The 27,865-nt window shown below is 47.7% G+C and overlaps 1 protein-coding gene across 1 annotated transcript in view; it reads right to left on the bottom strand.

Annotated features, from left to right (window-relative positions):
- Window positions 1–27,865, bottom strand: part of KIF26B (kinesin family member 26B) — a 519,978-nt gene that overhangs the window by 143,236 nt on the left and 348,877 nt on the right. The window contains exon 5 of the mRNA XM_062210729.1: window positions 7,016–7,199. Within this exon, the coding sequence (XP_062066713.1) occupies window positions 7,016–7,199 (184 nt within the window). The remainder of the gene's footprint in view (window positions 1–7,015; window positions 7,200–27,865) is intronic.

Raw genomic sequence — 27,865 nt, 5'->3', positions numbered from 1 at the left:
GACATGATAATGAGGCATTGGATAATTTGCATTCTGTTCCTGAACCTTGGTGGGCAGGAACACAGGAGGGTTCCTCCTTCATATAACCTTGATGTAGCCCTGATGTATCACTTCCTGAAGGAGAGAGCGGTCCTCCTGGTTTCTACTTGTTGAATAAATGAATCATTGCTACATTTGTGCCATATTAAATGTCTTTAATTTTTAAAAATCTTATTGTATCCTTTTCTTATAATCAGAATATCAATTGACTTTCTCTTCCATGCCGTGTCACGATTTTGTAGCTTAATGACTTATATCTTAAAAATGGTAGTAAGTCTACAAAGGAAAAGAGTCTCTACTAAAAAAAAAAAAAAAAAAAACACATGATTCTTCTTTTTTAAAATGTTATTACTTTACCCACCAAACAAGGGCAAGTTTAGATTCAAAACTAAACCAAGATAATAGAGGACCTGGTGATACAAGCCAAATACTATGTAAATGTTTCAGTGTAAAACACACAAACACACACACACACACACGTTATTTAGAGCATACAAGTCTTACTAGAAGCCAAAATATGCTGGCATGGGTATGAAAACTTGTGTTAAGAGATGACATAGAATCAAGAACTGAGCAGAGATCAGTGGCCGCATCCCTCATAACAGAGATCGTCCGGCTGGACAAAGAAGCCTCACTCTGAATCACAGCTCCCCCACACTGCCTGCTGTGGGGGCTACCCTGCCACAGAGGAGAAAGCACTTCTAGAATGCATGCACGTCTGGGCAGGAGTGTTGACGGGCACGCACTGTCAGTGGACACCACACAGCCCTTCCTCCAGACCAGGCTGAGCAGGCCCCAGTAGGAGGGTGCAGCACCAAACATTTTCAGGGGAGCCGAGGGGTTACGAGCTCAGCGTGTGTCTTCGCCCTCCTTTGTAACAACGCCACCCAGGGTAGACAGTCAGCTCCTGTGACCTGTCTGTTCCTGGAGACACCTGTCAGTGCTTGGGACTCAGCAAGTCCTTCTAGTTACTTACGCAGTGACTCAGAGAGGACCAGTCCTCCCTGACCTGTCCCAGCTGAATTTTACGCAATTCCCTTCATGTTTGCATCTCCGACTTTTTAGGATCCTTCCAAACTCTAGAGTCTGGTGTCTTGCTGCTGCAACCCACCCGTGAGAATTCTCCGCTATTCCCTACTTCTTTGGGGGGAAAGGCCAGCTGCTGCTCACTGTCACTCTTTTGAGGTTTTCCTGGAGACTTTGAAGAGAGGAAAGGCTCCTTTCCCCACTTCGTGCTTCAGGGATTCCTCTCCGGGAGTCCTTGGAAGGGAAGAATCGGCCAGCCTGCAGGTGGCTTGTCATCAACCGCACATAATGGTCACCATCGCCACTCTCACCTTCCGAAGCACTTTTGCACGGGTGGTGCGGCTGCAGCGCAATTTGTGAGTTACACAGATTTCTTGCTTAGCTCTAGAAGTTTCTAATCCAAGACAAAGAGCTCTGACACTCCGCTGTGACACACTAACAAATGAACCTTAAACATGGATGTTAATTAATTGTGCAAACAAATTTCCTGAAGAAGTGTTTGCTGACTTAGGAGAAGGAATCATTTTCAAACAGATTATGAGTATCATTTACACATAAGCCAGATCAGTGAAACATAAATGACCACTAAGCTGCTCTGATCCACTAATCATCTTCATCTATTCGTTAAGACTCTACAAGACCACTTAGTAGAACAGTTCCTTTTTATTAAATGTTAAGGATTTGAGGAATTGAGTAACTTTTTAGTTATTTTATTTATTGATTTGAAAGGCAGAGAGGCAGACACAGAGAGATCCTGCATCTGCTGGTTCACTCCCCAAATGCCCCCAACTGCTGGGGCTGGGGCAGGCCAAAATCAGGAGATCAGAACTCCTTCTGGGGTTCTCCCACACGGGTCGGAGGGGCCTATGTACTTGAGCCATCATCTACTGCCTTCCTGGGGCACACATTAGCAGGAAGTTGGATGGGAAATGGAGCCAGGGCTCAAAAATAGTTTGAAAGTTAGCCTCATTTTCCTTAAATCCCTTTGTATCAACCCAAATTGTTGCGATTCCTCAATTTGACCGGAATGAAGTACTAGAGGGTGAGCGCTGTGAGGCCAGGCACCCTGCCTTGCCCATCACTGCAAACTTGCTCAGCACAGCGGCCACACATGGCGGTCCCTGTAGGCACTGGCTGAGCACTGGGAAGTGCCCCCAGTGCTGGCATCGTGCATGCCCATCCTGTGTGAGCGTGGCTGAGCTCAGCTCCAAGTGCACTGATCTTCACCTCACCTTGTTCCATCACCGTGGCCTCCACAAAAGCTTTTGCCTCAAGAGGTGCTCAAGGGCCAGCAGTGACTGCCCGGGAGTGGGCAGGGCAGGGGTGCTGCCACAGACAGCAGGGACGTGGGGTGGTGGGGCAGACTGGAGAGTCTCTGAGTGCCATCCTCTGTGTATCTGTTCTTGGTGTCACTCTCCTGTCTGTCCCAGCTATGACGCTGGGAAGGCAAGTGTGTCCTTCTCCACCAGATAAAAGCAATTGGCTCCCAATGTTGTTTGCTACCACATGGCCCCATGACACTCAGCCTCCACTCAGTATTTTAAAGGGCAACATATATCCAGGGGCATCCCAGTGACCCAGGAGAAAACAACACGGCTTAAAGGTTCCCGCTTCTGACCTTGATTCTGGAGCCACTGGAATATTTCTCAGCCTCGCCAGGCCTCAGTTTTCTAATTTACTATGAAAATCTCCCAGGTTTGTTGAGCGAGGTCTCGGGTGGCTGAGGCACACAGGACCAAGATGGGGTTGGGCTGGGTACAGGGCTCTCACCTGAGAGGCCACTGCCAGGGCAGGAGCTACCTAGGATCCTATCCTGACCTCCACGGCCTGGGAGGCCCCGGCTCAGACTTAAGCAATCAAGTTCCTTTTTTTTTTTTTTTTTTTTTTTTTTTGACAGGCAGATTTAGACAGTGAGAGAGACAGAGAGACAAAGACAGAGAGAAAGGTCTTCCTTCCGTTGGTTCACCCCCCCAAATGGCTGCTATGGCTGGCACGCTGTGGCCGGTGCACTGCACCGATCCAAAGCCAGGAGCCAGGTGCTTCCTCCTGGTCTCCCATGCGGGTGCAGGGGCCCAAGCACTTGGGCCATCCTCCACTGCACTCCTGGACCACACCAGAGAGCTGGACTGGAAGAGGAGCAACCGGGACAGAATCCGGCACCCCAACCGGGACTAGAACCTGGGGTATTGGCGCCGCAAGCAGAGGATTAGCCTAGTGAGATGCAGTGCTGGCTCAAGTTACTTTTTTGCAACTCAGTCAAGCTTGTCTACTTCAAATATGCTGATTTATATACTGCACCAATCATTCATGCTCCATCTTAAATTCTGCTGTATTAAAATACAAATGCAAATTATACAACAGGGATCAATTGATACGAATCTTTCCATGTGGGTAAAAAAGCGTTTCAGTTCCTAATTACAGTAAAACTTTAGTGGGGGTGGAAGAGCAGGGGTCTGGGCACGTGGGCTCAGCTAAGGTCAGGGAGTCTGGCAGCTGTATGGTGTGTCAGAGTGAACAAGCCAGCTGGCACTCTGAGAACCACTCTATTTTTTTTTGGGGGGGGGGGGCGGCCCTGTTGCGTAGCAGGTAAAGCCGCTGCCTCCAATGCCAGCATCCCATATGGGCACTGGTTCATGTCCCCGCTGCTCCATTTCTGATCCAACTCTCTGCTATGACCTGGGAAAGCAGTGAAAGATGGCCCAACTTGGGCCCCTGAACTCGTGTGGGAAGAAGCTCCTGGCTCCTGCCTAAGTATTGGCACAGTTCTGGCCATTGCAGCCAACCAGGGAGTGAACCAGTGGATGGAAGACCTCTCTCTCATCTCTCTGCCTCTCCTCCTCTGTCTTTGTAACTCTGACTTTCAAATAAGTAAATCTTTAAAAGAAAAGAAAAACGCATAAGCAATATCTCTGAAAGAGAGAGAGATCTCCCACTTGCTGGTTAACTTCCCAAGTGCTTGTGTCAACCACAGTTGAACCAGGACAAAGTCAGGAGCCAGGAGTTCAATCTGGGTCCCCTGCATGGGTGGCAGGAACCCAGCTACTTGGATCATCAGCTGCTTTTCCTGGGTCTGCATTACTAGGAGGCTGGAATTGGGAGTGAGGCTAGGCACTCCAATATGGGATGTGGGCGCCTCAAATGATGTCTTAACTCTGCACCAAATGCCCACCCCGGACCACATGCTCTCTGTGCAAGAGGAGACAAGGTCAAATTGTGCTTGACAGTCCTCTTATCTCAATCACAGGGCACGTCCTAATGTGACAAGTACAGACTGAGCCTCCCAAATCCAAAAACCCAAAATGCTCCAAATTTAAACCTTTTAAGTGCCAAGATGATGCTACACGTGCAAAATTTCACACGTGACCTTGTGTGGCAGGCACATTTAAAACTACCACATAAAATTAAGTAAATTATTTAATAAATCATAAAATTAAATGAAAATATTTCATAAAAATGAATTTTGTGTTGAGACTTGGCTTCCATCCCAAGATACCCCATTTATGCAGGACATGCAAATATTTCAAACCTCCCCAAAAATCTAAGCTGCAAAGCACATCTGATCTCAGTAACTTCGGATAAGGCAAACTCGGCCTATATGTGACTATTAGCATCTTGGAGAACACACATTCCTCTGTCACTTCCTCCTCACCACTGCCCCCACAGCCTGGCTGCCTGGTGACCACTGGTCAGGCAGAAGCCACACCTTCCAGCACCTTCTCTGACCCGTATGCCAATGTGCCCCCATACAACACACTGTATGGAAAACTCAGGACTTTGATTGCATTTTGGATTGCAAAATGGTGAGAAGGGCCGGCGCCGTGGCTCAACAGGCTGATCCTCCACCTGCGGCGCAGGCACACCGAGTTCTGGTCCCAGTCGGGTGGCCAGATTCTGTCCCGGTTGCCCCTCTTCCAGTCCAGCTCTCTGCTGTGGCCCAGGAGTGCAGTGGAGGATGGCCCAAGTGCTTGGGCCCTGCACCCCATGGGAGACCAGGAGGAAGCACCTGACTCCTGGCTTCGGATCGGCACAGTGCGCCAGCCATAGCAGCCATTGGAGGGTGAACCAACGGAAAAAGGAAGACCTTTCTCTTTGTCTCTGTCTCTCTGTCTGACTCTGCCTGTCCAAAAAAAAAAAAAAAAAAAAAAAAAGCGGGGGGGTGAAAAGGACAATATCTGTAATTAAAAAAAAAAAGTCTGATTTGCAAACTGTTGTTTCCTAAGAGCTATTTTCTGTAAGGCCCCTTATGTCTGGTCACTGCCTATGGTCCATCATGAAATCTAGACAGTGTCCATTGTCCTCCAAACCACTGCTGTGTAAGTACTGCCTCATCACACTGGCTGGGGATGTTTTTACTGCTGTCCCAGCCTCCAGCCTTGGTGGCCCGATGACCTGGTTTGCAAAGTCCAGGGAGGAGGTGAGAGACTGGGGTAGAGGTGGCAGAAGGCCTCGGCTTGCTGCCCAGGCTGCCTGCAGAGGCACCCACGTCCACCTTCGTAGGAACTGCGGACGGGGCCAGTGTTTCAGATGCAGGAAGACAGCTCCCACTGTGGCTCCTATTGATGTGTGCTGGACATCAATAGGATGTGGGAGCTCCCGAGGGGCAGACACTCTGCTGCCTTCATTGACTGAGCCCAGGCCACCGCCCTGTCCCGTGGGTCTGTCTTTCCCCCTGGGGTGGAGATGCTTTCAGCTGACCACTGCCCGCCCCATCCAACACCCTGAAAAACTCCAGCACGGAGCAACCACTGCTCTGTCCAGCAGCCCAAGGCTAATACCTTCCTAACAGGGTGGGAGGGAATGGGAGGAGATGGGAGAAACTGAGGAAGGCAAAAAGAACAGAGAAGGCAGCAGCTGAGGGTGCAAGGATGAACGCCAGAGGCACCGCGGCCTCGGTGAAGACCACAGCCCTGGGCAGGACCGGGATTGGGCGGCATGGGGATGCGTGGTGGGAGCACTGAACGATAAGATCCCCATCCACACGGCCTGGCAGCTGCTCCCTTCAACACAACTCCATAGCAACCCAGGACTGGAGCCAGGTCCACACAGGCAAGATTGTGTGCACCATCCTACTTCTCACGAAAACAAAAAACCAAACCACCACCTGCCTCTTTAGCTGAGTGTCCAGCTTATTTACTTACTACAGAGTAAACTCTGAGTGACTTCACCCCAATGTTTATCTCAGAAGAGAGAAGATAGAGTCACACGGTTCCTACATCTCTAAGTGTTTGTGACAGTTCATAAAGTGGCATTTCTTGGCGAGAAAGGCGCTACCCACAAGGCTCCCCAGCCCCACCAAGGGTGCTCAGGTCCAAAGGCAGTCTTCTTGGTTTCTCTGGAGGGGAGGGGAAGATGGGAGGAGTCAAGGGGAGGTTAGGAAGCATCTCGGGGTCCCCTCCCCGCCCCGCGTCTCCTCCGGGAACCCTGCCTGTGCCGCTGACCTTGCCTTTTGTGTGTGTCTGTGTCTCATCTTTGCATGGCTACAGTTCTCTCAAGCAATGCGAAGCTGCCTCTCGCCAAAATCAGACCAGATCAACCGCGATGAGAATGTCTTCATCTACCATGTGATGTGCACAACCACAGAAGATTTTACCGTCTCCAAGGAAGATATGGTCCATGGATGCCCGAAACCACAGATTCTACACCTACCTATGATAAAGCCTACTGTATAAATCAGGCACAACAAAATACCAGCAACAACAACAAAACAACAATTAATCCAAGTTGTTCAAAGCTCATGATCTACTTCTTTCTGGAATCTTCCATTTCCTATTTCCAAATTACTGTTTCCCATGGGTCACCGGCCCTGCAGGTAAAGGGGCCACCCCTGGATTCCAGACCAAGTTCACATTGCCTCTTTTCCCTAGCACCTTCATGCTTCGTTTTCTTGATTGCCAACTTCAATCCCCGACCCGCACACAGGCAGGTGGCGCGGACGACAGACAGTGCCTACCTTGCCCAGGCCCGGGGTATCTTTCACCTTGGTCACCGCCCGCAGCAGACAGGGCGGGGCGGGGGGCGGGGCGGTCTGCAGAATCCCACTGAAGCTGGTGGCAAAGGGGGGCGGCTCAGACACGGCGGAGGCAGATGGGCGATGCTTCTTCTTTTTAGAAGACAGATTTAACTTCTGGGCAGCTCTGGAGGGGGAAAGGAAGAAAAGGCACAATCAGGGGAAGACCATGGTACAATCAGATATGCCAGGGTTACCCTACATTCTTTCTCTTAAGGACCCCCACCCAGTCGGTATTGAGGTCAGAGTTCCTTCCCGCCCCCTCCTCTGCACCCTCCGCGGTCACCCCCTTGCTACGAGAGGGTGAGCTTACCGAGCTACCCGGTCATGCACAGAGAGGCAAAAGGCCACCGCAATGCACGGCTCTGCTTTCAGAGTTGAGCAAGAACTGTTTGTTTGTCACCCACCAATGCAACGCTTAAGCCTGACAGCGGGCCATCCCTGGGAACACACCGCCACTCCGTAACTTCTCTGGCATAAACCCGAGCGTGAGAGACCCATGAGTTCACGTGAAAACCCAAACGCCTTATAGAATCCAGCCTGGGCTGATTAGGGATAGTGTGGTGACCAATGAAGGCAGGCCATGCATCTGGCTGCGGAAGGCTAACACGAAGCCCGGCGCGTGGGGAAGGCGTACGTCTAAGTGGTTGTAGAAAGGAACACCAACTCCCGACAGAAGCTGCAGCCGGGGTGCCCGGTGCTGAGGCTCCGGGCTGCTCACGTGGACAGCAGGCTTTTGTGCAGGACAGCCTTTGTAAATACACACTGCAGTTCCCGGGCAAGTGCAAAGGGTGGGGCGGTCAAGACAAGGAAGACCCACAGAGACAGTGCAGACAGGGGAAGGAGGGCGTGGGGGAGGTTGCTGGCTGGTGACGTCACAGCTTCAGCATTCACAGGCCCTGTGTGACACGATCATCTTACTACACCACCGTCATCAGGATGCCATCATATTACAGAAGAGAGGAGAAAAACAAGGCAAGGGGCGGTGAGACGCAAACCCATTTTGCAGATGGCAAGGTCCTCATTTCCGGGTTGCCTCTCGGTGTTTTCACAGCACATTCTTGTTTGAAGAATTTCCATTTGGTTATCAAAGGCTATGAACTGTCTGAGCTGCTGCTTGAAGCCCAGGGACTACCTGACTCCACTCTACAGATCGAAACCTCATCATCTGTCCAACGTCCTTCCTAACTCCCTAACGGGTCACAGGACGGGCAGGTCGGGAGGACAACCTCGGCAGAGCTGACCTCATCCCTCTCCCCATCTTGCCTCGGGATCTGGAAGTGTGGAGTTTAACGCTGTTTCGCTAAAATATCAGCTACGAAACTGCCAATGCATAAACACAGCTATAAATGGCATCATCACTTCCAAGTTTAATTTTTCTTGGCTGGACTATTTCACAAGAGGGAGACATGAGGAATACTCGCTCTTGGTGGAAAGATAACCAAAAAGTCCCAATACCGCGTGGCAAGCTCCAAGAACTCCATCGTCCCTCTGTAGGGTAACAGGGAGCGGCGGGCACTAGAAGATTTCTACAAGGCTTTCCTTTTCCAGTCAGGGAAAAGAAAAACTGGGAGGATCTTTTTTTTTTCAATCTTTCTTTCACTGTGTCATTGTCACACATCCTGACGCCTTCCCTCCACAATTAAGGGTGAAACAAAATTGTCCGTGCTTGCGCTGGGGCAATTGGCAGTTCCCACCTCTCTGTGGTTCTCTCCCTAAATGAACAGTGAGTGCCTGGTCCCGGGGCGTGTGTCAGTCACTGGCACACGGAGGCATCACTCCCTCTTCTTCTGACACCCGTGACACCTCTCTGCTTCAAGCCCTGCAGCCGACGGGAATGTTGACAACCTGCTGGTGACTGGCAGGTGACGCCTATCCATCCGTCTACACGTGGGGTTCTCTGTCCCATTGAAAAAGGACCCAGCAGCAGTCCGGATGGCCAGACAGGAAAAGGAGCGACACTGAGGGGCAGCTTAGCGAGTTAGTGGCCTAGGGGCTTTCTCCTTTTCCTTATCTCTGCCACCCATGGCTAGTACTCACCCTGCACACACCCTGCAGAGCCCAGCAAGGCTCCTGGAGATGGGGGACTAGCCACGACACCCTGTAAGCTGCTTTTCTCCTGCCCCCTCCCACCACATCCCTGCTCCACCCCTACCAGCTCCATTCCACAGCACACACACAGGTTACTCTTTACCCCATCTTCAAAAAGAAAACGCACATCCATCTCTGGTCCTTCTTCCCGGGCCGGCTGTTCTGTTCTCTCACTCATTGCAGCAGCAAAGCTCATGGGAGGTGCTGCTTGGACGCGCATCCCCACTTCCTCTCCTCCACTCTCCATCCTCTCATTGCAGTCAGGCCTCTGTGCCCCGCGACGCTTTGAAACTGCTCATCTGGGTTACCATGGCCACCAGGATTGCTAAAGGCCATGGTGCCACCCCGTCCTGACCGAGGCCACGGTGCTGCCCCATCCTGACCAAGGCCACGGGTGCCGCCCCGTCCTGACCAAGGCCACGGGTGCCACCCCGTCCTGACCAAGGCCACGGTGCCTCCCCGTCCTGACCGAGGCCACGGTGCCTCCCCGTCCTGACCGAGGCCACAGTGCCGCCCCATCCTGACCAAGGCCACGGGTGCCACCCCGTCCTGACCAAGGCCATGGTGCCGCCCCGTCCTGACCGAGGCCATGGTGCCTCCCCGTCCTGACCAAGGCCACGGTGCCGCCCCGTCCTGACCAAGGCCACGGTGCCGCCCCGTCCTGACCGAGGCCATGGTGCCTCCCCGTCCTGACCAAGGCCACGGTGCCTCCCCGTCTGGGTCTCCGCCTGTGCGCCTGAGATACCCTCTGCCTCTAAGGATGCATTAGCAAGAAGCTGGACTGGAAGTGGAGAATCTTGGACTCGGATATGGCATGCAGGTGTCCCAAGCAGCAGCTTAACCTATTGCACCACAACACCCACTGCCTCCTGTGCTCTTCTCCCAACGTGACCTTGAGACACCACCATTGAGAGTTGGGGTCTTGGTTCCTTCTCCTCAAATCTGAGTGGAACTTTTAAAATTGCCTTGGCCAACAGGAAGGTGATGGAAGGGAGGCTGTAGGACTTGTGAGCTTAGGTCACAAAAGGCAACATGGCTTCTACCTGGCTCTCTCTAGGCAGGCTCTCTTGGAATCCAGTTTCCATGCTGTTGGGACGACTGAGTCATATGGAGAAGAACTGAGCATCCCAGAAAACAGGGGGCATGAGTGAGACTTTAGATGGTTCTGGATGCCATTCTTCAAGTCTTCTGCCTGAGGTCCCAGACATCATGGAACATGGACAAACCACAGCCACTACTGAAGCCCTGACCCCCAGCAAGCGTGAGAGAAAGTATGTGAGCATTCCTGTTTTCAGTCACTATGTTTTTGGGTAATTTGATATACAGCAAAGTAAATGAAACACCACTCACTCCCAGATTCCTAACTTCCCTTTGTCCTGGTTGTCCCCAATCAGGACACCCACTATCTTTGAACACATTGGATTATTTACACAGTTCTCGTGTTTATTACTCATTATCTGTATCCCCTCTAGGCTGCAAATTCCAATAGGGCAGAGAGCTCAAAAATATTTGTTGAGTGAATGAATGACTAGAGGAATTGTGGATATTCAGCCTGGAGAACAGCACACCAGAGAAAGAGGGAGGAAGAGAGTCCTTTAAAAACCTGTGTTTAAGGACATGAACAACTTATGTTTGTGCAGGAGGCAGGATTTTTCAACCAAGGATGCCAGATAATTTCATAGGCTGCTTTTTGAATCTCAGAAAATCTTGGAAGGAAGATAACATTATTACAGTTTAACAGACAAAGATATGCCACTAGAAGATGTTAAGCCTGGAGGCATGGGGCCAGCATTTTGGTGCAGTAGAAGCAATGTCTATGCTGGTGAACTTCTAATGAATATTAAATAAGCCCAAGCTGTAAAGGGTTGAGTGCACCAATAACTGCGACTTTGATGGAATAAAGCAGTAAGTAGTGGAGCTGAGAAGGAGTCCAAATCTACGTGCCCCATACCACATCATCGATGAGTAGGGGTTAGATTTACAAAGTAAAAGCTGCCGCAGCAAAACAGTAAGTAAATGGGAAGGCATGTTCGGGCTTACAATTATCAGGGGCCATTTTTCTAAAAGTTGGAGTAACCCATTAGTGATGGGTCAGCTTCACAAACCAGTGTTCTTTCTGCCCCTGGGTGTGTCCACGTAGTGGATAGGAAACCACGAACAAGACCTGTCATGGAGAGGGACAGGTGCGGCGTAGAAGGCAGGATTTCCAGAATCCTGACACAGAGATTCTGCCCGGTCCCTGGAATCTCGATTCCATCTACGGAAGCCTCTATGGGCTTCACAGCAGAAAGACAGTAGCGGAGAGAAGTATGTTGAGAATACATTCGAAATGATCTTCTCCTTAAAAGACTCTTACAAAGTACGTACATAATGGGAATCTCAGAATCATTAGAAATCACATTTTTAAAGCCAGACATTCCAGAAGAGCACTTTATTTTAATTCTGACATCATCGTACCTGGCTGTTGGAGCGCCACTCTACCTATTCCAACCTCTTAGAGGTCAGGTGCTTCAGCTCCTTCTATATAGCACTTCAGCGACACACAGACAGGAGAAGGTGAAGGCTTAGACATCATTCATGTATAATTGCATTATTCAGGGACATAAAGGGGAGGCGGTCATGAATTGAAAAGGTAAAGACATTTTGGAGAGAAGTGAGTTTTGTGTAATTAATGCCTTACCAGTTCTTTTCTTCATAGGAAAAAAAAGGGATGAGTGAGTTGTTTTATAAGATTTCAAATAGCAAAAAAAATTAACCTAAAAAGCTATTAAAAGCAATATTTACTTGTCTTGTTCTTACCAAGGATAGTGTCATATATTTCCTAAAGCTATTCATCCCAGCATACATCTTTAAATATCCATTAGCTTCATTTAATTCTCTATGCCTTATTTCAAGGAAAAAGATAGTCTCCCTAGCAGGATGAAATTAATATTTACTGAACACCTATAAAGAAAGTGGCGCCATGCTACGTATTATCAGGCTGCCCAGAGAAGAGCAATCATCTGTACTGAGCAGGAATTTAAACCAAGGGAGCTCGGTTCTTTCCCCCAGGTTCCAGCCCTTTCTCTCCTAGCCTCACTCATCTCACACAGATCACTCTCCTAACACATCAGCAGGACGAGGTCTAAATTCAGCAATCAATTTAGAAGTGGCCACGCCCTTCTCATGGAACGGTTACTTGTTCGCATTGGCCAGATCTACCCACATCTGGAAAAATAAGGCAGGTTTTTATGTGGCAAATTTAATTGACAAAACTGGGAGAGAAGCCTTAGGCCTTAGTTATCAGATTAGAGGGGGAATTTATGATGATCTTTTGATTTCTGTTTTTGCAGTAGAGTGATAGACTATTTGCCAAACTATCACTCTGGATTTTTAGAACTGTATTTCAATGGAAAACCTCCCCTTTCTAAGTGCCTCTCAGGAGAATTCATCTGGGGGCCTAACACCCTTAGTGTCTAGAGATTACTAAAATATTGATCAAACAATCTTCTAAGAATCGTCAGCTTCATGGAGACCAGAACCTTCCTCGGGGAGCATCACGGGATGTTCAAGGACTTCAGCCCTTTCTGCCATCACTCGCTCGGTGTGTTGCTAACCATATCCAAAGAGTACTTCATCCTGTCTGAGGGCTGCTCAAGTATGGGATGCTCGGAGAGGTGGGTGAAAGGCTTATCAAAATGAAGAGGTCATCCAAGCTCTGTTACATCCAACCCAGGCAATTGTTGGGTGAGATATCCGCTGAGAAACTGCAAGATCTCAAAGTGCCGCACCTGCCGCAAAGAAAGGGTCCTGCCCCAGGAGGGGCGGCGGCAGCACAAGCTCCACCATCAGCGTGCAAAGCACGGGCCAAGCGGCGGTGCCGTGTGAAACAGCCCGTGCTGTCACAGGCTACCACGGCTTAGGGGACACAATAGAAATACTTCAGTGCTCTGGGGATTAAGACTGTGTGATAATGAGCAATGGCATGGCACATCATAGCAGCTTTCAGGACATCCGTGGGGTCGGCGACGCAGGGGGGGAAGATAATAGAACAAGAGATTACAGACAAAACCCTGTGGTCTCGGGCAGAGCTTCTGGAATCAGGTAAGATTTCCATGCACATGTGACAAACACCAGTTACACTGCATGTCCAGAGCACACCCCTGGATAGGTATCCTGGCACTGCCGTGAGGCGCGAGTCATTCTGGAACCTCCCCAGATGGGGAACACAACACCTCCCTCCCCTTTCCAGTTCTACCTGGCAGTCAGGGAGGGCACCGCCAGGTCTCCCGAGACAGGCAAGCGTGATGGGTCTGGGAGTGTTCCGACTTCCATGTCAGTGACCTGTCTCATTAGTGCAGGAAGATAATTCATGACATGACTTCAAATAAAATGTTTACTTCCAGAAGGCAAAACACGACTGACATGGGGCTGGCGCTGCAGCTCACTAGGCTAATCCTCGGCCTGCAGCGCCGGCACCCCGGGTTCTAGTCCCGGTCGGGGAGCCGGATTCTGTCCCCGTTGCCCCTCTTCCAGTCCAGCTCTCTGCTGTGACCCAGGAGTGCAGTGGAGGATGGCCCAAGTGCTTGGGCCCTGCACCCACATGGGAGACCAGGAGGAAGCACCTGGCTCCTGGCTTTGGATAGGCACAGCACGCCAGTTGTGGCGGTCATTTGAGGGGTGAACCAACAGAAGGAAGACCTTTCTCTCTGTGTGTGTGTCTCTCTCACAGTCCATAACTCTACTTGTCCAAAAAAAAAAAAAAAAAGGCTGACCGTTAGCCCTCCAGCCACATTGTGTGGACACACCTGGAAAGGAACTGATATTTGCAGGTGAATGCACAATGTTGACGTGCAAGGGTAATCGCTGGGAATTCATTCTGCTCTGACATTTCCCTATGCTTCCTGGACTTGTCTGGGTTGCCCTCATGAACTGCTTCAGCCTTCACCCTGCTCCTCCTTTCCCCTGAAACCCTAGAGCAGTGGGCTGTGTTTTTAGTTGGATGAGATGGTGCCCTGCCCTGCAATCTTTGGCCTCTTCTAGCCTCTGTCGCTGCATTGTTAACTCCTCAAGGCTCAGTGCCTTGGTCCTTTCTCCTGCAGCCCCCACAGCCGTATGCCTTTGCCAAAAGGCCAGGGTCAATGTCAACATACACCGAGCCCCAAGATTCGGTGACCTGGACTTCTGGGTGACGCCTAGTCCTTGAACAGTTTGTTTTTCCTAAAACGCTTTCTAGATACCATCACATCCCTCCTTTACCTGCTGCTGTGAGGCAAGCAGAGAAAGTAAAGGGACTGCAAATCACAGGTGAAAGAAACAAAGGCTCAGTGGTTCCCTGATTTTACCCATGGTCACGGCACCAGTGATGCTTTTACCTGGGACAAGGATTCCTGTTTTCTGACGGCTATGCTCTACACTCTATGCTTCCTTTCTATCACATCCCATGGTGCACTTTGGTTAATGAAAGCAGCTATTTTATTTGGATAAAATAAAACCAAATCTTAATAATTTGTCTAATAATGAAGAGAAAACCTGGTTATGAATTTCTGTATGTAACTCAAATCAAATCATCTATAGCATTTCCCAATTACTGATGTAGTTGCCTAGCAACATACCTCCATATCACGAGTGAAAACATACATCCAAATCTCAGCTGAGTGGGTTAGGTCACAGCCAGAACTAGGATGTGAAAGGCAAATGATAGGGAAATGGCTCATCCACCCCCACAACCCACAACCCAGAGTAGGTCTGTTAGGTAGGAAGTTAGATATGAGCTTATGTGTGTGTGGCAGGCCATATGTCCAGCATATGCACCTGCATCTCAAAGTCATCCAGACAATGTTTCAGGGGCAGCCCAGTATTCGCATCCTGCCCTGCCCCCTTCTACCTGATAACCTGCCAGGTGGGGGGTCCCCACCCCTTCTGCCTGACAAATCTTCCACAATCTCCCAGATGCAGCCCAGTATCTGCATTTCAAACACCCTGCTCTGGATCCCAATTCTCTAGGGGGTCCTGCCCACCCTCCCTCCTGTCTGATAATATTTGCATCCATAAAGTCCTTTGTTTCAGGAGGAAATATACCTTCAAGGGAAAACTCAGGAGTTTTTCTATTTACATCCAAAAAGCTCTTTGTTCCAAGAGGAGCAGAGGTGGGGAAGCAAGACCCATCTCCTTAAAAACCCCCAGCCTTAACCGGATGGTGTGCTCAGCCCTCTGCCTCTCTGCTGAGCCGCCCCCCTGGTCTGGCCAGGTGTAATCCCTCTACTCAACCATGTAACCTGGCTCCTTCCCCCGGCCCAAGCGACTGCACTCTCTCAGGTCCTGTCTGGAGAGGCGCCCGTCCGTTCTTGCGGATGTCCCTACCCTAATAAACCTTGCTACTTTTTACTTTCCACTCTCTGTCTCACACCTGAATTCTTTCTTGTGCGAAGACAAGAACCCTGCATTTCTCCAGTAACAGGTCCTTACGTAATAACGTAATAACAACTCTGACGGCCACCACGATACAAAGTTACTGGGTACTGCCAGCCACCACCGCAAGTCTCTCCCTCTACTTACACAAAGGAGTGCTGGGAGCTGCTGAGAATGCGTCTCAGTGCTCTGGGAGACTTCATCAGTCAATATTTACTGGGAGACAGCCACACACAAAAGAACTATGCAATCAATAAGCTATAAATATCATCGAGTCATCTAGGAGTCGGCCAGCAGCTGCTCTACATTAGAGTCTATTCCTAAATTGCACAAATGAGAGGGATCCACAGCACCAAATGTGATTGATCACTTCCAAGGGCTCCATAGCAGCAGACATAAAGCAGGGCTGGGAAAACCCTGAACACACACAGCAGGTAAGCTCCCGACACAGCCAGCAAGCTTTGCCTGCAGGTAGAAATCCTGAGCTTCTCCTGAGCTATGAGCCCTGGGCAACACACCATTCACTCAGGCTGGAGGTACAAAATGGATAAAATGCAGTATTCGAAAACCATACTGCCGGTATATATGGCTAATCCATTTGTGTCTGCCTTTGTTCAAGGTCAGAGTGAGAATATTAGGAATGAATGAAAATAGGTCTAGAGGCAAAAATAATGGGAGAGAAAAAAAATAATGGGAGAAAAAGGAACCCATTCATAAGCTATATTTTCAGCAAAATCTGCTCAAGGTAAAGTCTTTTCTTAAAGCCAGGTGCCTATGAACATGCCTGCTGAGGTCAGCTCCGTGTGTGAAAATAGACACTTTCCTATGCCAAAATAAAACAGAAAGTGTTTAATAAAAGAATTAGCCTGTTGGCATGGAAAGCTCAACAGAAGTTGGAAGCATGAGTTTGTCATTTTCTGGCCATGGAGATCTGGATTTTAGAGACACCAAATACACATTCCGTCAATGGCAGAGTCTTGCTGAGGGCTTCTGCCTCGGTGCTGCCCATCTGTGACAGGTGCACGTGGCATTGCCGAATCTGATGCTGTGCTTCCTGGGGGTAGATTGGGACTCGGGCATTTTAAGAACGACTTCTCCACCTGTCTTGCCAGGGGTTAGCCCCTCTCAGCTCATTCACTACACAGCTGCTCAGTCCCCACCATGCCCCAAACTCTGCCCACCTCTGCCTGCAGAGCAGCGGGATACCAGACATTGTGGCTGATCTTTGTGGCTCCTTTTCATATCTCGTGTGACAGGGACTCTGATGGAGCCACTTCACTGATGGCCAAGATGCCATCTGGGGGAGCTAGGTTTCAGGGCCCAAGTGAAGGTTGGGAACCTGTGCTCTAATGAACTTGATTTTGTCCAGAATTCCACAAGTTGGTGCTATACTCTATGAGCAGCCTGACATGTCAATTTTCTAGTACAGTTTCTTCTATTTCTGGGCCGGCGCTGTGGTGTAGTGGGTAAAGCCACCGCCTGCAGTGCCGGCATCCTATATGGGCACCAGTTCAAGACCCAGCTGTTCCACTTCTGATCCAGCTCTCTGCTATGGCCTGGGAAAGCAGTAGAAGATGGCTCAAGTCCTTGGGCCCCTGCACCCACGTGGGAGACCCAGAAGAAGCTCCTGGCTCCTGGCTTCAGATAGACACAGCTCCAGCTGTTGTGGCCAACTGCGGAGTGAACCATCAGATGGAAGACCCCTCTCTCTCTGTGTGTGTGTGTGCTTCTCCTTCTCTCTCTGTGTAACTCTTTCAAATAAATAAATAAATAATTTCTTCTATTTTTGTGCACCCAGCAAACCCAGGAAGTCAGGCCCAAATATTGCGGAGACAACAACTTCCAAATCCAGACCCAGAGGAAGGCATGGAGGTCCTATTTCTGAGACTGAATGACCTCAGGTAGGTCAGAACGCGCTTCAAGCCTCCGCAATTGTTCAGATACCTGAGAGACAGCACCCACTCCTTCAAGCACACTGGAAGATGGCATAACCCAAAGCGTGGGCACCATTCATGTGGAATAGTCTAAAGGAACACAGCAACAGTGTATACGTTGCCCTTGATGCCTGTGACAAAGATTCAGCTTGTGACTCTAGCTTCTACCTGCTGTGTTACCCTCTCGTCATTATTGCCTTCTGCTCAGACTACAAAGTGCGATTTCCTTGCCACCCTGCCATCCCAGAAGGGCAGGCTGCAGGTGCCTGTGCACCAGTGCACACTCACCAGAGTTTTATCGGGGAAGGGGAGAGGCTGAGGAACGCAGGGGACAAGGTGTGCATTCCGGGCACTCCCCTGCCGTACGCTGAATACAAATGCCGTGGGCAATGACAGGTGAGGAGTCCCTACCTGCACAGGGGTGCAGGATCACTCACCACATCCCTCTGTGGCTGTGGGACAGAGTGTGGCCTGCTGTCTGACCACGTCCCAGTGGTCATTCACCTGGTTACCGGTGGCCTCACCACACCTGGGCCCCAGGGCTGCCTGCTCTGGCTCCCATTATTGAGCCTGCGACAAGGTCTGTGTCTCGGTTTTCCCAGACTCCTGCCCTCACTTCCTGATCTCCTGCAGCTCCTCCTTGCAGACCTGTTATTTGCCCTGGGGCTGATCGCCCGATCTTTCTTGTCTGTGCGCAGGCACTCACACCCTGTTCCCCCGGCGACTCTCTGGTCAGCAGTCTTCTCTGCCCGGATGCTCTCTGTCTGCAGAACTCTCAGGTTCTGGGCCGCATCAGCTCAGCTCCAAGCCAGCCTGGTCCCAGGAAAACTGATGAGCTTCCTACAGCCTGCCACGTCACTCCTTGGCAAACGTGGCTTAAAATGTAACTTTTAAAAATTATAAATGCCTTAGACACCAGGCTTGAGTAGATACAAATGTAAGTTAAGAAACACCAATGCAGACATAAATGACTTTAATTAACTGACAGTGTGGCTATCTTTCATAAACACGATCTATAGGGAACTGGTTGGTCTAGAACTCCTGGGCCATTTCTCCACAACCCCCACTATTTCAATTGCTTAAAAATAAAGACGAGAAAAAAAAAAAACAACCATACACTCACGAAGGCCCATTGCTTATGGAATGACACCGCCTGGCTTCCCTGGTCCAGGACTATGCACCTTACAGATAAGATTCCTTTAAGGAATAAGCATATTCCAGATAATCTAATTTCAATAATCTAATGAATCTAATGTTCTTTTCATTACATCATGCTGCCTTTTAGAAGCTATCGCCAATAGTTTCCAGTTAAATCATTTATATATATGCTAATGCAATGTTAAAGGAAAGCTGCTTCAGGATCCATCACAAACAGTCCACTTAAAAGGCAAGGGTGACCACTAATTCCTAAAGACTCTCATTACTATGCACCTGCCTTCACTGTGGGGTTAAAAAACTATATAGAAAAGCAGTTATGTTGTTCATTTTGAACGCCTTTATTCTACAAGAATTCTTGCTGTATTCTCACGTTTCCCCTGTTCTGATCATGTGAAATTAAAACCTGACATGCAGGTACACTTCAGGTGTGATTTGTCAGCAGAGGCAGCCATCTGCTCCCAGGGTGCGGTGGCTACACACGGACAGGGTCTGCAGAGAAAGGCAGGCCTTTCATCCGACACCTGTAGCTCTTTCAGGGCAAAGCTAATTAACTGTCAAGGCTGGGTGGCACACTCTGGGGTATGGGGGCTTCTTAGTTACTTCAACTAAATACAGCAGTTTCATTTGCTAAAGTTAGTAATTTCTTTTTGCCCCTCTTAATACCCTTTAATTTTTCTCTTAAAGACATTATTTACTATAGCTAAAATATGAGGAAATCACTTAAACAACTATTTCAAAGAAAAACAATCTGCAAAGGATCCCTCCATTGTAAGACTGTTCCAGACATGGAAGAAGGTCAGAGTCCCTGCCCCTGACTCCACGGCTCAAACCCTGGGCTCGTACCACAGCAGCCCTCCTAGAAGCCAAGAGGTACACAGTCACAGGTCCCCTTTCCCTGCCTGTGCTACTTGTAGGTTACATGGGACGGGGTCCACGCAGATTGTTGAAAGCCATGGCAAAAACACATTGTGCTAGTAAAGTGCACTTGTCACAGGCATGTTCCAAAGCTCCAAAGAAGATGAGAGGAGGCAAGCTTTGTGTTTGATACAGAAGCAGAGGTTGGCACTGTGGCACAGTGGGTTAAAGCCCCGGCCTGCAGCACTGGCATCCCATATGGGTGCCCATTCAAGTCCTGGCTGGCTGCTCCACTTCCTATCCAGCTCCCTGCCAATGGCCTAGGAAAGCAGTGGAAAATGGCCCAAGTGCTTGGGCCCCTGCACCCATGTGGGAGACTCAAAAGAAGCTCCTGGATCCTGGCGTCAGATTGACTCAGCCCTGGCTGTTGTGGCCATTTGGGTGTGAACCAGTGGATAGAAGACCTCTCTCTCTCTTTCTCTCTCTCTCGCTCGCTCTCTCTCTTTCTCTTTCTCTCTCTAACTCTGCCTTTCAAATAGGTAAAATAAATCTTTAAAAAAAAAATGCAGAAGCAGTCTCCAGGGAGCGGACAGCATAGATGAGAAATTATTGCAGGGCAAAATAAGATGTGAAAGAAGAAAGACTCCATGGTGACCATCGCCGAGCCAGACTATAAGGACAACTCCTGTTGCAACTTTGCACCGAGCTACTAAGAAGACCTAAGTTCACGCTGTGGTGCGCACGCCTGCTCACTTGATCACGTCTGTGAGTGTAGGGCAGTCACGCTATGAAGCAGCGTGGGAAGGCCTGGGTGCATGTTGATGGCACGTGAGCTGGAACACTAAGAACAGACTCCCTCCATTTGCTCTGATTTGTTTTGTTTTGCATCTCTAGGTCATTTATTTGTGCTCTAAGTTTTATTAGTTCTTTTCTTCTACCAATTTCCTGTTTCTCTATTTCCATGAAGTGCAGTGATAAGTTGTTTATTTGAGGTCTTTTGTTTTTTTTTTTTTTTTTTTGAGCTAGGCGCAGATTGCCATTAACTCGCCTCTCAGCCCTGCTTTTCCTGTGTCCCACAGGTTTTGATATGCGGCGTTTTCGTTTTCATCTATTTAAGGAAAGTTTTAAATTGCCTCCCTGAGATTTTCCTTGATCCACCAACTGCTCAGGATTGCGTTGTTTATTCCCATGTATTTGTAGAGTTTCCAAAATGTTCTTGTGAGCGATATCTGGTTGTATTGCATTGCGGCGAGAAAAGATGCTCAGTAGGGCGTCTACTCTTTTCAATGACCTACCGTTAGATCCAGGCTGGAGACGGCTCCATGTGCTACTGAGAACAATGTGTGTTCTGCAGTTGCCGGATGGAAACTTCCGTAGATGCCCATCAGGCCCAACTGATCTAGGGTGCAATTTAACCCTGCTGTTTCTTTGTTGATTTTCTGTTTAGATTTGATTCTGAAACTGGAGTGCTGCAGTCCCCTACTATGATTATATTGGAGTTTATCTCTCCCTTTACATCTATTAAATATTTACTATATGTATTTTTTCAAGATTTACTTACTTATTTTGAAAGTCAGAGTTACAAAGAGAGAGGAAAGACAGAAAGAGAATTCTTCCATCTGCTGGTTCACTCCCCAGATGGCCACAATAGCCAGCACTGGGCCAGGCCAAAGCTAGGAGCCAGGAGCTTCTTCCAGGTCTCCCACATGGGTAGCAGGGGCCCAAACACTTGGGCCATCCTCCATTGCTCTTCCCAGGCCATTAGCAGAAAGCTGGGTCAAAACTGGAGCAGGGGCTGGTGCTATGGCAAAGCAGATAAAGCCATCGCCTGCAGTGTCGGCATCCCATATGGGTGCCAGTTCGAGTCCCAGTAACTCTACTTCCCATCCAACTCTGTGTTATGGCCTGGGAGGGCAGCAGAAGATGATCCAAGTCCTTGAGCCCCTGCACCCACGTGGGAAGACCTCGAGGAGGCTCCTGGCTCCTGGCTTTGGATCGGCACAGCTCTGGCCGTTGCAGCCAATTGGGGGGCAAACCAGTGGATGGAAGACCTCTCTCTCTCTCTGCCTCTCCTTCTCTCTCTATGTAACTCTGACTTTCAAATGAATAAAATAAATCTTAAAAAAGAAAAAATCTGAGCAGCTGGGACTTGGACTGCTGCCTATATGGGATGCTGGCATCACAGTAGGTGGCTTTACCTGCTAGGCCACAATGCTGACCTCTGCTTTATATATTTTGTGCTCTAATATTGGGCACATATGTACTCTTAAGTGTTATATCCTCTTGCTGATTTGAGCCCTCTACCATCACATAATGGCCTCCCTCGTCTCTTATTATTGCTTTTGATTTAAAAACTGATGGTATCTGATATAAGTATGGCTAGTCCTACCCTCTTTTGGGTTCTGTTTATATGGAATATCTTGCTCTATGCTTTCATTATCAATCTATTAATGTCCTTAGAAGTAAAATGAATGTCTTGTAAGCATACTACCCCAAGCAATTTACAGATTCAATGCAATCTCTATCAAAATCCCAATGACATTTTTCATAGAATTAGAAAACATTACTAACATTTATACAGAAGGACAAAAGATTCCATTTTGCCAAAGTGATCCTGAGCAAAAAGAACAAAGTAGGAGGCTTATAACCTGGCTTTAAAATACGCTACAAGGCTACAGTAATTAAATAGTATGACACTGGCATAAAAACATATCCATCAACCAACGGAACAGAATAGAAGCCCTAGAAGTAAACCCAAACATCTACAGCCAATTGATCTTTAAAGAAGGTGCTATGAACATGCACTGGAAAAAGGACAGTCTTTAATAAAAAGTGTTGGGAAATCTGGATATACACTTGTAGAAGAATGAAATTAGAAGGTAGGATTTTGGATGCTTTCCATACAAAGGAATATTAAATGCTTCACAGAATAAATATATTCACACTGATTGGATATTACATATTATATACAGGTAACAAAACATCACAGAGTATCCCATACATATACACAATTTTTATTTGTTTGTTAATTTTTTTAAATAAAAGATTTTAAAAATTATTAAACAAACACTGCTATAAAGGAAGAAAATTATTTTGAAGCACATGGAAGGTAATAGAGAAATTTAGCAAAATAAAATGAAGATGTAGCTCCAATTTCTCAGTTAACTCTATAAAGAAGCCTGTGCATCTTAAACTGTATATTTATCTGATATTTACTCCAGTGGACATATTATTTGAGGGCAGGTGGACTTTACAATATGTAAAGTGAATTTTTTATGCTGCGGATCATCTTCATTATTTGTTTTATTTATTTGAAAGAGTTACAGAGAGAGAATTACAGAGAGAGAGAGAGAGAGACAGAGAGAGAGAGGTCTTCCATCCACTGGTCCACTCCCCAGATGGCCACAATGGCCGGAGCTGCGCCAATCCGAAGCCAGGATCCAGGAGCTTCTTCCAGGTCCCCCTTGCGGGTGCAGGGGCCCAAGGACCTGGGCCACCCTCTACTGCTTTCCCAGGCCATAGCAGAGAACCAGATTGGAAGATGAGCAACCAGGACTAGAACTGGCGACCATATGGGATGCCGCCGGCACTGCAGGCCAGGGCTGTGCCACAGTGCCGGTCCCGAATATATCCCCTTTTTAAAATAGCTAGGGCATAATTATATAAAGCACCCATGTAAGTTTCAAGTATTAGCGCAACTTTACTAACACATTGTTAACCACAATTTTCTGATGTTGAGTCCCTGGCTAAGAATAAAATTCCAGGTCTGATATTATTATTATAAGAAAATAATATTTAAGTACTGATAGAACTTAGGAACAAATTGTATGAAAATAAGAAAATATTTGTTCTCTAAAACAAGATGGCATCCAGGTGTCATGTGCAATTGGACGGAAGGCGATTTATGTCATAAATCAATCAGTCATCTCCTCCTGTGTTTGTACCATGCCTACACAATAAATACGCTCCTACAAATGCTTGTAACTTGAGTTTTTATAAACTGAATCTTATCTCACATTGATTTCTATCAAAACTTTAGAAATCACTCATCTTTATGAGTGATATTCAACTGAGAATGGCTGCAAACTCTGTGTCTTTAAATACATGCTTTCCTTTTACCCTGTCAAATGAGTAACATTTAACAAATGCAAAATGCTGTTCAACCCTGTATTTAAAGATACACAAAAGCATCTCCTGATGCATGACTAATGACCAAGAAATGGCTTAAAGTATGTAAGATTCTTCACTTTTTACACTAGCCTCTGGCTCCATAGGCAGAAACCACTTACATTCAAGATGTATAATCTTGGCCTAGGTGCTCTTTTATAGCATTTGAAAACACAGAACATGTGGTCAACAATGTTCAATGCTACTGAGACCAAAAAAAAGACATGGGACGCAAGTTTTGCATGGGATTAGAATTAGTATGTTCATTAGTGACCCTGAACACAGTCAGAAGAGACAGAGTACATTCTAGTGGGCTCAGAAGTAAACGGGGCTGAAGAAGTAAGGATACATAAAAAGGTCTGGACTCTCTTTGGGGCAGTTAAAGTATGAAAGAAACATACTAAATATTAAACTTTTAGGGCTTTACCCAAGTGCCTTGTACTGAGTTATAATACTGTGGTATGGCTTTTTTAAGAAAGGTTAATATAAAAGTATTCACACAAAGCATTTCTATAGCTTATAAAAATTTAAAAAGATTCTTTTATCTTATTATTCATCTATTAGTTATTCATATTATTCTATAAACACCAAGTAAGTGCCTACTTTTTATAGCTTTCTGTGCTATTACCCAATATTATCCACATAAGGATCCACTGGGGGAAAAATCCTCCAAAAAAACCGGGTGTCTCCAAAGCACGTGTCACTTCACTGGGTAAGAAAAATATAACATAACCTAATATAAAAAAGCACATGGGGCCGCCGCCGTGGCTTAACAGGCTAATCCTCCGCCTTGCGGCACCGGCACCCCGGGTTCTAGTCCCGGTCGGGGCACCGATCCTGTGCCGGTTGCCCCTCTTCCAGGCCAGCTCTCTGCTATGGCCCGGGAGTGCAGTGGAGGATGGCCCAAGTCCTTGGGCCCTGCACCCGCATGGGAGACCAGGAGAAGCACCTGGCTCCTGGCTTCGGATCAGCATGATGCGCTGGCCACAGCAGCCATTGGAAACGGCAAAAAGGAAGACCTTTCTCTCTGCCTCTCTCTCACTATCCACTCTGCCTGTCAAAAAAAAAAAAATTAAAAAAAAAAAAAAAGCACATGGGCTTCATTCAAACCCTGGCTCTGCCACTTACTGTGATATGTATGCAAACAATAACACCCACTTCCATGGTCCCAGCTAGAAACTGGCCATCAGAATGAAAGCTCAACAAATAGCTTTGTGTCTTTCCTCTTTGTGCCTTTCCGTTTCCTGATCCATCTGCCATTGCTTCCATAACATTTAGAGCCTCATTAATGCCAAAGAGCAGCAAAAAACTTGGTATAGGAACCAGTGTCTGTCTGTCTCTCTCCCCCCTTCTTTTAACTGGTTTCCAATATATATTTTAAATCTGATTTAATTTACAAATATTTAATTTACAAGTCACATAAAATCATTTGAGAAACTAGTAAGGAATACATCATTTAGCAAGAGCTCAAAGTAACTATTCTCCTATCTATTGGTCTTCCCAGGGATTCAGTTTTCACCTTTTCACCTAGATGGCTACGAGGCACTCAACGTTGCGTGGTACCATCGCCTCGGTCAGTTCTTGTCCTCTTCAAAGTCAGTCCAGCTAAGTGGGTCAAAATTAGACATTGCTATAGTCTGCAGGTTTGTGACTCCCCTGCCCCCAGATCCATATGCTGAGATAGTAACCCCCAAGGTGGTATTTAGAGGAGGGGCCTGTGGGGAGGTGATTAGGTCATGAAGACTTTGCCCTCACCAATGGGATCAGTGTCCTTAGGTGACAGGTGCCATTTATGCACCAGAGAGTGAAGCCTCACAACACATGGAATCTGCTGGCATGTTGGTCTTTGACTTCGCACTCTCTGAAACTGTAAGACATGAATTTCTTTCAATTAATTTCATTAAAAAAAATTGTGATGAGAGGTCGAGAGAGAGAGAGGTCCTATCTGCTGGTTCACTCCCCCAGATGGCTACAAAGGCTGGGTCTGAGCTGGGTGATAGCCCAGAGCCAGAAACACAGCCGAGGTCTCCCACATAAACGTCAAGGACTCAACTACTTGAGCCATCACCTGCTGCCTCCTGGGATCTGATTGGCAGGAAGCTGGAATTGGGAGCTGGAGCCAGGCCCTCTGCTGTGGGATATGGGCATCATAACTGGCATCTTAACAGTGAGGCCAAACACCTGCCCCTAGAAATAAATTTCTGTTGTTTGAAAATTGCTTGGTCTGTGGTATTTTTGTTACAATAGCCCAAATAGACTGAGACAGATGCTGTAGATGATTCTAGATTATTCACAAATACTCTAACACAACACAACCTAGCGTAGAAAATTGCTCAAGAGCACTCTCAGGCCTCTGATTTGAAGAACGGCTCATGGAGTCTGAGATAAAACATGGGCAGAGAAACAGGTTATCTAAATCGAGACTTATGACCCAACATGCGCTTTAGCAAACATTTATTTAGGATTAAAATGCCTTAGTATTTTAAAGTTCCTGAAAAGAGGCCAAAAAAGAGAGAAACAGCCAAGAGTAGAGGCCATGGAGCCAACCACCTCAGCTCAAATCTTCCTGCCACACTCAACTCTGTGGCCCAAGCCAAGTTCCTGCACTGTGCCATACCACAGCTTCCTGAGCTGCCGAACAGGACAGTAAGAGCTGCCTTGTGGAGTTGCGAGATTTCAAAAAGCTGAGATGTAATCTTAGAACAGTCCCCAACGCAAACACCCAGTAAATGTTGGCTGCCATTATGGTTACAACAAACATCAATATGAAAGCTATATCCTACATGTTTCTTTTTAGAGATTCTGTCCCATCAATTCTTACTATGAATCCTAAAGAGCAAGGGGAAAGGGGTGCTTTAAGCCCTGCAGCGTTCAGAGCCATCTCTGAACATTCCTACCAGGGTTTGTCAATATAGCAATGACTATGATATTGACTCTGATGTCAGTTTCAGATCCGCACATCTTGAATATGAGTTTTGGTTGTCTCACTGACTAGGAGGGTCTTATTTATAGCTCAGAAAGATCAGAAAAGAGGACAGTCTCAATTTGAGCCAATAAATTGGAGTTTTCTACAGCCATAAACCAGATGTCAAGGAAAACTCTTTCAGTGCAGTTGCCTTGCCCTGAGAACCACTGGGGTGAAACTAGATTCTTATGCCAGCCATGTGTTTGCAGCCTTTGTGTGCTGGAGGCACTTACCTGGTAATTACTCCAATGACACTGTGTCCTTATGCCAGAATGACCAGGGACAAGACAACTGATGGCCAACCTTACCAAGACACCGTAGGCAGTGTTCTGGAGCACTTACGGGGCATACACAAGCCTCTGATGCTGTGCTGAACACACGGACATCACCGGCCCACAGTTTAAATTGGGTGAAAGCAGTTACCACTTTGCTGGATGCACTAGAGACACGTGGTCTGAGCTGGCCACAAAGGCTAATAACATGTCTCTTACATCAGCCAGGCATCCGCCAGTGCGGCCCCTGGCCAAGGTGAGGGGTGGGCTAAACATGTGGTGTTTCATGCCTCTTCTTAGAACTGGGTGCAACTATTTATGTTGTCCTCACAGGACGGAGAACTCTGTAAGATCAGAAGCCATGGCTAGCTTTCCTACAGTTATGCTTCCCAAACTGCCTGGCCCACAGAAAGCACTACAAAAACTGGATGCATAGAGAGGTGGATAATGGATAGCTGCCAGATGGATGAGTGGATGGGTTCATGGATGGATGGGTGGATGAATGAATAACTGATGGATGATGGATGGCTGGGTGAGTGGACAGGTAGATGTATGGATGGGTTGATATATGTATGGATGGATGAGTGGATGTATGGATAGGTAGATGGGTAGATGTATGTACGTATGGATGGATGGAAGGATGAGTGGATGGGTAGATGTATGTACGTATGGATGGATGGAAGGATGAGTGGATGGGTAGATGTATGTACGTATGGATGGATGGAAGGATGAGTGGATGGGTAGATGTATGTACGTATGGATGGATGGAAGGATGAGTGGATGGGTAGATGTATGTACGTATGGATGGATGGAAGGATGAGTGGATGGGTAGATGTATGGATAGCTGATGGATGGGTAGGTAGATGGATGAGTGAGTGGCAGCACGGGTAGACGGATGAATGGATGAACAGAGTTGGCTCAAAATCACTGAAGAAGCAAATCCAGCTGCCTGTCTCCCTTA

The sequence above is a fragment of the Lepus europaeus genome, chromosome 14 (genome assembly GCF_033115175.1).
Source record: "Lepus europaeus isolate LE1 chromosome 14, mLepTim1.pri, whole genome shotgun sequence".
NCBI classification, from domain to species: domain Eukaryota; kingdom Metazoa; phylum Chordata; class Mammalia; order Lagomorpha; family Leporidae; genus Lepus; species Lepus europaeus.
The sequence above is the reverse complement of the archived record's forward strand: the minus strand, read 5'-3'. Positions and strand labels throughout refer to the sequence as shown.